The 11155-nt window shown below is 43.1% G+C and overlaps 1 protein-coding gene across 1 annotated transcript; it reads left to right on the forward strand.

The window, feature by feature from the left end:
- Positions 1–5: 5 nt before the first annotated feature.
- On the forward strand, positions 6–10638 carry L3HYPDH (L-3-hydroxyproline dehydratase (trans-); the record flags this gene model as incomplete). Its single annotated transcript, XM_006767720.1, has 5 exons — positions 6–60; positions 4731–4900; positions 6513–6635; positions 6724–6861; positions 10413–10638. Coding segments are annotated over 5 exons (612 nt in total), but the record flags the coding sequence as incomplete, so codon positions are not given.
- Positions 10639–11155: the final 517 nt, after the last annotated feature.

An 11155-nucleotide genomic window follows, 5' to 3' on the forward strand; every position in this document is an offset into this window, starting at 1 on the left:
GCGGCCGGGGCCGCGGCCCGGTGCGCTTCCACAGCGTCCCGGCCTTCGTGCTGGCCACAGGTAACCGGCGGGACCGCCCACCCTCGGCTACTAACTGCACTCGTTCTCTGGGCTGGAACCCGCGCCTCGCAACTAACCCACCGCACAGCCTTTGCAAATAATGAAAAGGCAATTCTAAGTCACTGCACATAGCCTTCGGATGTGTGCGGAGCATGCAATTCAGTGATTGATCCCCCAGGGCCATGGGCCTGTGGTCTTGAGAGCCTTGAGACACCCTAACCTTAAACCTAACCCTCACCCTAACCCAAACCCAAACCCTTTGCAAGTAATAAAAAGGAAATTCTGAGTCACTGCACATAGCCTTCGGATTTGTGCGAAGTATGCAATTCAGTGATTGATCCCCCAGGGCCATGGGCCTGTGGTCTTGAGAGCCTTGAGACACCTGAAAATCCTAACCCTAAAACCCTAACACTAACCCTAACCCAATTCCGCGCTTCTCTCAGTGCCTCGTCCCCCACTCGGCAGGCGTTCCTAGATTTCACAATTGGCTAAAGGTAGGTAAGCCAGAGTCAAAGGGCAAAGACCAGCCAGTGGGCCCGGTTCCAGGCTGGCTCAGAATACCCTCGCCAGACACACCACCCCCTCTGACAGGTTACTAAACACAGGTTACTGGGACTGATCTGTAAAAAGTGCTTCTCCACTTCTTGGGGAGGAAATTAAATGAGAATGAACTAGGCAACTTACAAATCGTGAAAGTACCGATGTCACTAAAACGCTTGCTCTTATTTTTTAAAAACAGGAACAGACTTTGCCTGGGTTCAAACCCTATAAGGCTGTGCCGCTTGAGTCGAATTACTTAACCTCTCTGAGTCTATACTTCATGTGTTATCGAATTGAGTTTTGTGAGGATTGAATGAGTGTAAGGCACTACTTAGAATTTAAAAAGATATATTCCAAGACAGAGACTACCGAATATATAAGGTTACTAGTCCGTCCTCTGGGTGTGCTGAGCCTTCAGAAGGTTTTGGTGGGTCCCTAGTACAGAGCCTGTGTGTCATGTGATAAATGGCTAATAACTATCATCCTTACATAGAGGGGAAACCCCTCCAAAGGGCTGCATTCTGTCAGTGAGGATGCTTAAGTAGTCATGGCTGGAAGTGAGCTGGGAGCTAAGTTAGTCCAGCCAGGAACAGGGTTATCACCTCTTTTTTTCAAAGCCTTCAAGCCATGCATATCATGCTGTTATGCCCAGATTTCAAGATCCCCAATAGACCACCAGGGAGCCAGCCCAGTCCGATGCAAAAGCAGAGTCTTTATTCAAACTAGTTTGCCGCCCTCCCCCCCCCCAGCCACACTCGCCACAGCGGCAAGAGGCTGAGAGAGCGCGAGAGCCCCGTGGGAAGAGGGGTTTAATAGGGGGGTTGGAGTAAGAGGAGGAGAGGCTTGGGCTTCCGGGAAGAAGCTCCTTGCTGAACACATGGCTGATGGCTGCTGCCTAAATATGGAGGATCCGGAGTAAGATGGAGGGCGTAGCCCTCGCCCTTTCAATGCTGTGAGTTCAATCTTAATCCTCCCCTAGGATTTGGATCCCAGGTTAATCTGATGCTGAATGATGCCGTGATAGTCCAGCTCACTCATTCTTAGAGCAAATAGATGCCACTTTCCCCTTTAGGAGAGAATGGGGTCACATCTGTATTGGGAAGGCACTGGAGGGAGACAGGAGTCTGTGTTTAGATTTCACCTCAAAAACCTCAACAGTTTAACTTGGCACCTAAGCCACCCCAGCAGCAGGTGGGAAGCCCTCTAGATTTTGTGGGAAATGACAGCAGGCAGCAGGATCACCACCACCTCAATTTGGGCAAGTGATGGCAGGGGCAGCCAACCCCATCAGCTCAGTAGATCCGAGAACATCACTGCATTAAGAAAATGAAATCTTGCCCGGCTGGTATGGCTCCGAGGTTGAGCGTCAACCTATGAACCAGAGAATGTCATGGTTCGATTCCTGGTCAGGGCATATGCCCGTGTTGTGGACTTGATCCCCAGTGTGGGGCCTGCAGGGAAGGGGTGTGTGGGGGGGAGAGCATGTGGGAGGCAGCCAATCAATGATTCTCATTACTGATGTTTCTATCTCTCTACCTCTTCCTTCCTCTCTGAAATCAATAAAAATATATTTTAAAAGAAAATGAAATCCTAAATTCTCTACTTAGAAAAATACAAAAAAGGTGGACTGACTGTTCAATCAAGATCACTACTCTGTCCTTCCTCATCTAGGCAACCTTGTGAAAGGGTTGCTGTTCCTCAGTGTCATGTCTGTAAAATGAAGATGACAACAGTGCCCATCTCAGAAAATTGCTGAGTCCACCTCCACTCCACCTGCCAAAATGAAAACTCCAGAATTTTGTTCAGTGTATTCAAGTGCTAAAACAGTCGGTAGTTAACACTTGTGAAATGAATACCTAAAATGAAATTTGGAGGAGACTATGCTGACTGGCAAATGTAAACAACTGGTTCTCTTAAGAGTTCTATTCCTATTGGAAATTAAACTTCTGGCTTTAATATTAACATTTGTTACATTACTAATCTGTGCCAACCACTCCACACACATAATCACATGGGATTCTCAAAGAAAACCTTTTGGGGGGAGGAGGGGAATAGTAGTGCCATTTTACACATGAGGACACCAAAGCCACACTTAGCTTTCTAGCAGTCCCTTATTTCCATCGAATTCCTCATTCTCTTATTAAATGTGCTTTTCATGTTGCACCAGCATCCAGATAAAGACCTGTTTATTCAGGTTTGCTGTTAAGTTCCACAGGCATGTTTTACTCTTTTGATGATAAATTTGCTGTATTTTGACACGTCACATGTAAAAAGGGCTCTGTGGGCTACTCTGTAACTGATCGCATACTGGTACCTTTGTAGGACTGTGCAAACTCAGGAATACAAGAAATATTTTATTTTTCACAACTTAATTTCTGAATTTGAGACTCCACTCTGCCTTATTGGTTGACGTAGTTTCATCCTTCCACTTGCTGCCCCTTTTCCTCATATATATGTGAGCAAAGGTTTCTGAAAATAGCCCAGGCCTTGGCTTGCACAAGTTACCTACCAGGGAAGCGACATCCGCCCCCTCCATGTGGCCCCTGCCCCCGCCCCCTCCTCCTGCTGCCTCTGGCACAGCCTGCAGCCTCTCCGTGGTGTATGGGGAAGTTAACAGGCCCTCTGCACTCAGGGCCTCCAGCCTCTTTTCTCAGTCCAGAGGAAGTTCCACGGGGGGATGGAATAATGTAGAAAAAAGAGAACTCGCTGGAGGGCGTCCATGGGGGAAAAGGGGGACATACGTAATACTTTCAACAATAAAGGTTTTTAAAAAGAGAACTCTTGGATGTGGACAACAGTGTGGTGGTTGTGGGGGGGAGGGGGAGGTGGAAGAGGGCACAGGGGATAAATGGTGATGGAGGAAAAAATATATATATAGACACTCCTTGGCCAACAGATCTCTTTCCCCTGCGATCGTTTTCCACAAAACCTGCTTCTCCCCTGCCATGTCCCTCCCCCAGAGGCTGTGATCACCAAGCCCACTGGAATTGGGGAGGAGAAAGAGGAAAATTCGAGAAGGGGGAAACAGTTTTAATATCCCGAAATATCGGCCAGCCCCATTCCTTTGGAAATGTAAATTCAGTATTTCAAACGAGTGACCTTCAGGTGAAACTTTGGTTATGTCGGCACTCAAAATACCTATAAAAACCCTGATGCAAAATAATACCATACAAGTAAGTGGTTGCACAGTAGTTTGTTCTGAGTATTTGCCTGCAGTATTTGCATGAGACGAAATATATGTGAATAAGTGTTTTCCAATGAAATATATAAGTGAATAAGTGTTTTTTGCAATCTTATGAACATTAAGATTAGCCATATTATATAAGTATGTAACGTATAGGAAAAGTCTCTTTTTCCCCATTTTGGGGTTTTTTGTTTTGTTTTGTGTTTTTTTCCCCCATTTTGTTTGTTTTTTTTTTTTAAATATATTTTATTAATTTTTTACAGAGAGGAAGGGAGAGAGATAGAGAGTTAGAAACATCGATGAGAGAGAAACATCGATCAGCTGCCTCCTGCACACTCCCCACTGGGGAAGTGCCCGCAACCCAGGTACATGCCCCTGACCGGAATCGAACCTGGGACCCTTCAGTCCGCAGGCCGACGCTCTATCCACTGAGCCAAACCGGTTTCGGCCTCCCATTTTGTTTTGATGACAGATTTGAAGAAAACCAATTTCTGAATAGGGCTCCAAATCCTCACTATTTAAAACCACTCCTAGTAGTATGAGAGGAGACCTACATTTTCCTTCATAGTTTTCACACGTTGAGGCCCCAGGGTTTTCCTCTCTCTGTCTCTATAATGTCTCCTAGAAAAAAAAAAAAAAGATACTCAGAATAGTTAACAAATATGCATGTATAATTTAAGGAAAACATGCATTCAAGTGCACTCGTATAACTTATGCAAAATCAAGTTAAAAATAGAAAGGTGTACTTAGCTAAAGCTCTATTATTATTTACTTGATGCTTACTCATTTTGAAGATGCATTTTTGTTTCATTCCATTTTATGATAGGAACTCCCCCCACTTCCTCTACGCTCCCCGCCCCCCCCCCCGCAACATAAACATATGAAAAATTGTATGATTTATATTGCTAAGCTACTAAAACACACTATTCAAACACATCTTTTTTAGATCTTCTGGTGGATGTTCCCGGTCATGGGAAGGTGGTAGTGGACATTGCATATGGTGGCGCATTTTATGCATTTGTTAGTGCTGAAAAGTTAGGACTCGATGTTTGTTCTGCAAAGACGAGGGACCTTGTGGATGCAGCAAGTACAGTGACAGAAGCAGTGAAAGCTCAGGTCAGTACTGTTGCTGCCATCTACACTGCTGCTTTTCACGATACCAGCGGACTTCATTCTTTTTAAAAATGTATATTTTTATTTATTTCAGAGAGGAAGGGAGAGGGAGAGAGAGAGATTAGTAAATATCAGTGATGAGAATCATTGATCAGGTGCCTCCTGCACGCCCCCCACTGGGGATCCAGCCTGCAACTTGGGCATATGCCCCGACCAGAAATCCAACCGGAGACCTCTTGGTTCCTAGGTCGATGCTCAACGGCTGAGCCACACCCACCTGGGCTGACTTCATTCTTTACAATAAATCTTTCTTTTTCCATCCAATTGTTTCTCTTACCGAATAGCATCCGCATCCCGGTAACTTTTGCTTGCTCTGGGCCTCTCACAGTCTTCGTCATCACTGGTATTCACTTCAGCTCTAGATACTCATTGCCTGGTTTCTCCACATGATCCCCTTCAAGCTCCTGAGAGTGAGGATATGGTTGCCTTAGCTCAGTGGTTCCCAAACTTATTTGGCCTACCGCCCCCTTTCCAGAAAAAATATTACTCAGCGCCCCCTGGAAATTAAATTTTTTTAAAATTTTAATAGCAATTAAACAGAAAGATATATGTATTAATGTTTCTACCTTTTTCGTAAAATATAGTAAAGAAAGGTGTAAATTAGAAACATTGAAGTTTGAAATTATGAAACTATTTATTGAACTCAGAATAGAAAGGTAATACAAAAGAAGTGAAAACAAATGCACTTGTGGCCATCACCGCCCCCCTGGATGGCTGCAGCGCCCACCGGGGGGCGGTAGCGCCCACTTTGGGAATCACTGCCTTAGCTCCTCCTGTTTGGGCAGCCATGGCCAGCCTGTGGATTGACCATCCTGGGCTCAGCGCCTCAAACAGTGTGTGTGTTTACTTAGTGGGGGTGTGTATAAAGTAGGACTGTTCCATTAGTAGAGGCTATGTGCAGGGCAACTTCCTTCGGAAGGACTCACACTTCCACCTGGCCAGTGTGACTCAGTGGTTGAGCATCCACCCATGAACCAGGAGGTCACAGTTTGATTTCCAGTCAGAGCACATGCCTAGCTTGTGGGTTCAATCCCCAGCAGGGGGCGTGCAGGAGGCAGCTGGTCAATTATTCTCTCTAATCATTAATGTTTCTATCTCCCTCTCCCTTCCTCTCTTTGAAATCAATAAAAAAAAAATCACAACTTCCAATAAAACTATGTTTATTCATCTAGACCAGTGGTTGGCAAACTCATTAGTCAACAAAGCCAAATATCAATAGTACAACGATTGAAATTTCTTTTGAGGGCCAAATTTTTTAAACTTAAACTATATAGGTAGGTACATTGTTATTAACTTAATTAGGGTACTCCTAAGGCTTAGAAAAAGCCACACTCAAGAGGTCAAAGAGCCGCATGTGGCTCGCGAGCCACAGTTTGCCGACCACGGATCTAGACAAAGATGTCATTCTAGCATTTAGTGCCTTGACCCAGAAGGTGTTTTAAAAATGATAAAGGTGGAAAAATTATGTCTAAGAGAGCCCCATATATGTTATTTAAAATATAAACTTAAATCAAAGCTATTTTACATGTGGTTGATAATTTTTTGTTATTTGCAGTGTAAAATTACTCATCCTGATAGTGAAGACCTTGCCTTTCTATATGGAACTATATTAACAGATGGAAAAGACACTTACAGTGAGGATCCAACCACCAACATCTGTGTGTTTGCAGATGAGCAGGTATTAAAACTGTGATTTTTAGGCACAAAAGTCATGCGATGTGGAAGTAGAGCTATGAACTTTCTTATCTTTGTTTGCTCTGAAACAGGTTGACCGAAGTCCTACGGGCTCAGGAGTGACAGCCCGAATTGCCTTACAGTATCACAAAGGGCTTCTGGAACTGAACCAGACCAGAGCCTTTAAAAGCAGTGCCACTGGCTCAGTCTTCACAGGGAAGGCTGTGAGGGTGAGTGACACCCTTCCCTTCTTCTGTAAATGGGTTACTTTGGAGACTGAGAGGCGTGAGTCGGGTGTGTGATGAGTTTCTTCACTCAGCTCTCAGAAGACGATTTTCAAACAGACCTGTAAAAACTGTTCAGCTAGGATACTGGTCCTCAAAGTGAGGTTTGAAAACCCCTGGGGGTTCCCAGGGTCCTTTCCATGGGTCCACAAGTCCAAAACAATGTTCGTAATAATACTAAGACATCGTTTGCTTTTCACTTTCTTTCTCTCATCAGTGTACAGTTCTCCAGAGGCAGAATAATGTGCTATCCCAGCTGACTGAATGTAGGAGCAGATATGAGGATCTAGCTGTCTTCTTTACAGCCAGACATTGATGTTTCCAAAAATGTAAAACAATGCCATTTTTCTCATTAGTTTTTTTGTTTTGGCAAATGTTATTTTCACAAAAATTTGTTATTTATGTTAACATGCAATGAGTTTATTTTTTAAATGAATTAATGAAAATAATATATTTAATATTTTTAAAAGCAAATATTAATAGATATATCCTACGTAAACAAAAACTATTTTGAGGTCCTCAAACCTGAAGGTGTAAAGGGCTCCTGGCACCAAAATGTCTGAGAGCCATTAAACTAGGGTTTGGATGTTTTGTTTGCTTGTTTTTATTCTATAGGAGTGTTTCATTTTATAATAGGATGTGAAAGTCCTGAAAAGTTGTGGGCAGAATTTTTATAATGGAATCAAATATTAAATGTGCTCATAGAGCTAATTAATGAATTTACTCATTAATAAATGAAATCTACAGGATAACTTGTTTACATCTAGTAAGTAAATCTACTCATAAAGAGTCCTTTAACATAGCAATCTATCCTAATACTTTTATATCCTAATATAGCTTTTTTTAAAAAATCCTCACCCAAGGATATGTTTATTGATTTGAGTGAGAGAGAGAAGAGAAAGAGAAAGAAAGAGAAAGAGAAAGAGAAAGAGAAAGAGAAAGAGAAAGAGAAAGAGAAAGAAGAGAAAGAGAAAGAGAAAGAGAGAGTGTCAGGGCCAGCCTGACAAGGTTGAGCCGGGCTGAGGCAGGGAGGTGGGAATTGAGAAAAGAAAGAAAGACAGGAAAGCGGGATCGGGAGGACTCCAGTTCTCGAGGAACTGAAGCAAGTTTATTAGCCACACAATCTTATTTATACACAACAAGAGGAATGTATTCTTTGTTCCTCTTAATCTCTAAGGGAGAGACACAGCAGAAGGACAAGTTCTCAGTACAGCATATCTCAGTAAATAGTTACAGACTTCTTGGTAAGCTATGAAAGGCTGTTCTTATTCTACAAAGGTTGCTCTCATTCTACTGATAATCGCCATCCAAACAAGTCTGGGAAAACTGTGTGGGTAAGGGTCCCGGCCTTGCTAGCCCCTGCAGGTGCAAGGACCTTGCCAGCTTACATCTAGCCCCCTGCAAGCGAGATGAGGGAGAAACAGTGATTGGTTGTAGGTGCCCCAACCAAGGAATCAACTGGCAACCTAGGTATGTGCCCTGACTGGGAGTTGAACCTGCACTCTTTGGTGCACTAGATGATGCTCAACCAACTGAGCCACATGGCCAGGGAAATATAGATGTTTTTAAAGTTTGATTTTTCTAAATATTGAATTTTCTTTAAGTTAGGCATGCCTATACGTTACCTGATCTTATGAGGTACCAAACCATTATGTTGTATGCAAAAATTTGGGATACATTGTCTTCAAGTCTCAGAATGAAGATAAAGTAATAATCTATAATATTTATTGGGTGTTTCACTACATGTCAGTTTCCAAGCTAAACACATTATGCATACCATATCATTTAATTCTCACAAGAATCCTGGGAGGTCAATACTATTCTTCTTCTTTAACAAATGATAAATTGGAGAGTTTAGGTAATTTGCCAAAAGTCAAAGAGTAATGGATCCAGGCTATGAACATGGATCTCTCTAAGCAGACCCCACACTGTTAAGCATTATATTTTATTGCTACTAGTAGTCCAGTGCAGGAATTCGTGCATGGGGGATGGGGAGGTGTCCCTCAGCCCAGCCTGCACCCTCTCTAATCTGGGACCCCTCGGGGGATATCTGACTGCTGGTTTAGGCCCGATCCCTGCAGGATTCAACTGCCGTTCCCTGCCTGCTTGCCTCCAACTGCTGTCCCCTGCCAGTCTGCTTGCTCCCAACTGCCCTCTCCTGCCAGCCTGATCGCTCCCAACTGCCCTCCCCTGTTGGCCTTTTTGCCCCAACAGCCTCTGCCTCAGCCCCGCCACCATGGCTTTGTCTGGAAGGATGTCTGGAAGGTCTCCCGGAAGGTTTCCCGGTCTAATTAGCATATTACCCTTTTATTAGTATAGATTAGACAAGGCAAGTTTTCAGTGGGGCTTTATATTATAGCAGCTTTACAAAAAGACTAGTAGCCCTGCACACGAATCCGTGTGCGAGTAGCTCGCTGCTGCTTGCCTCAGCTGGCCACCCTGCCCACTGCAGCTTGTAGCTCTCTGCCTCATAGCTCGCTGCCCTGCCCTCTAGGTCTCTGCTGCTTGTAGATCTGTCATGACATTACAGCGTCCTGACTAATTTGCATATTCCTCTATTATTATATTAGATAATAAAATTACTGTACCCTAAGCTCATAATTGATATTTACCTTAAGCTTCAGTTATCCTGTTTGTTTGTTTTCAATTAGAAAATGAAAAGATACTCTGTAGTGAAGATTTGAAGTTATTTAATCCCAATTATCATACTTGCCAGATCATCTTCCTTTGCACCACTGACCTTTCATCTCTGGGCTCTTCCAGGCTAATAGAATCTCCATCTCTTTACCTGCCCAGCTTCCTTTCCCAATCCTTCTGTTCAGAAGCCCCCAGCATTTTATCCTTAGCTTCCTTCTCATCTCATCTGCAATTTGATGCCACTGGGCCATTTCACCCACTTCTGAAGTTTCAACTCTCAGCCACCCACTGATGACTTCCAAACCTTCCTCCTTCCCATGCCTACCCTGGGCTTCTCTCCTGAGTCTAACAGGTGTGTTCCCAACTGTCCAGTAAACTCATCTCAAAATGACTGTCCCAGAGATATCGCAAACTCAACTTGTTAAAAACTTCTTTCTTCCTAAAGGTGCCTCTCCTGCCACATTCCCCATCACTTTCAAACTAAAAGCTGTAGTCATATTTATTTCTATTCCTTACTTCCCACACATATCAATCCCCAGGCCTGTCAGTTCTTCCTCCAAAGTATCTCTGTATTTTGCTCTTTTCCAGCCTCACTAAAAATTACCCCAGTGACTGTAGATTCAATCAATGAATTAAGCTTCCCTTTCCACAGGGTTCTGGGTGTCTAGTTTCTCTCCTCTCCAGTTGTCTCCCACTGTACAGGTTAATTTATGTAAAACACAGACCTGATCAGGTCGCTCTCCTTTCATTGGATTAACTCTTGGGTTTTCTTTAAAGTGATAAAAATTAACAATATGACTTAAACCAGATACCATGTGAATGCGGTATTTTGATATTGTACTCCTTTCACCTTTTTTCAGGAAGCAAAGTGTGGGGATTTTAATGCAGTTATAGTGGAAGTATCCGGACAAGCCCATTACACGGGAACAGCAAGCTTTACAATAGAAGACGACGACCCACTGAGGGATGGGTTTCTTCTCAAGTGACTTCTATGACTTTTAAAGGCTTTCTTTTTAAAGCAATCGTTATCTAACAGTAATTTTCATCTGAATTATGTGGAAACCTATATCCAAATTGTACATGTAAGCCAATTCCCATTTTTCTAAAATAGTACACTATGGCTAAATATAAAATCATTATACTTCAGAGATGCATAGATATACAGGTATAGGTCCTGAAATACAGGTGCATAGTAGAAAACAATCAGTGAATCACTACAGTGGGACAAGTCTCATCGTCTACCAGCTACATGCCAGGTAGATTTATAACATGATGTCCTGGCTAGTGTGGCTCAGTTGGGTGAGCTTCATTCCATGCACCAAAAGGTCGCTGGTTCCATTCCAGGGCACAGACAGGGTAGTGGGCTTGATCCCTAGTATGGGGTGTGTGTGCAGGAGGCAGCCGAGATGTTTCTCTCTCTCCTTTCCCTTGTTATCTCTCTAAAATCAATAAAAACATGTTAAAAAAATAAAACATGAAAGAAATGGTAACTCTTGGTATTCTTGCCTGTGAGCCTGTTAAAAATAAATTTGATCATTACCAGTCATTATAAAATGAAGAATTAAAATTATTCAACATGTAATGCTCTCAATATTCCTTAAAC

The sequence above is a fragment of the Myotis davidii genome, unplaced genomic scaffold (genome assembly GCF_000327345.1).
Source record: "Myotis davidii unplaced genomic scaffold, ASM32734v1 scaffold281, whole genome shotgun sequence".
Taxonomy (NCBI): domain Eukaryota; kingdom Metazoa; phylum Chordata; class Mammalia; order Chiroptera; family Vespertilionidae; genus Myotis; species Myotis davidii.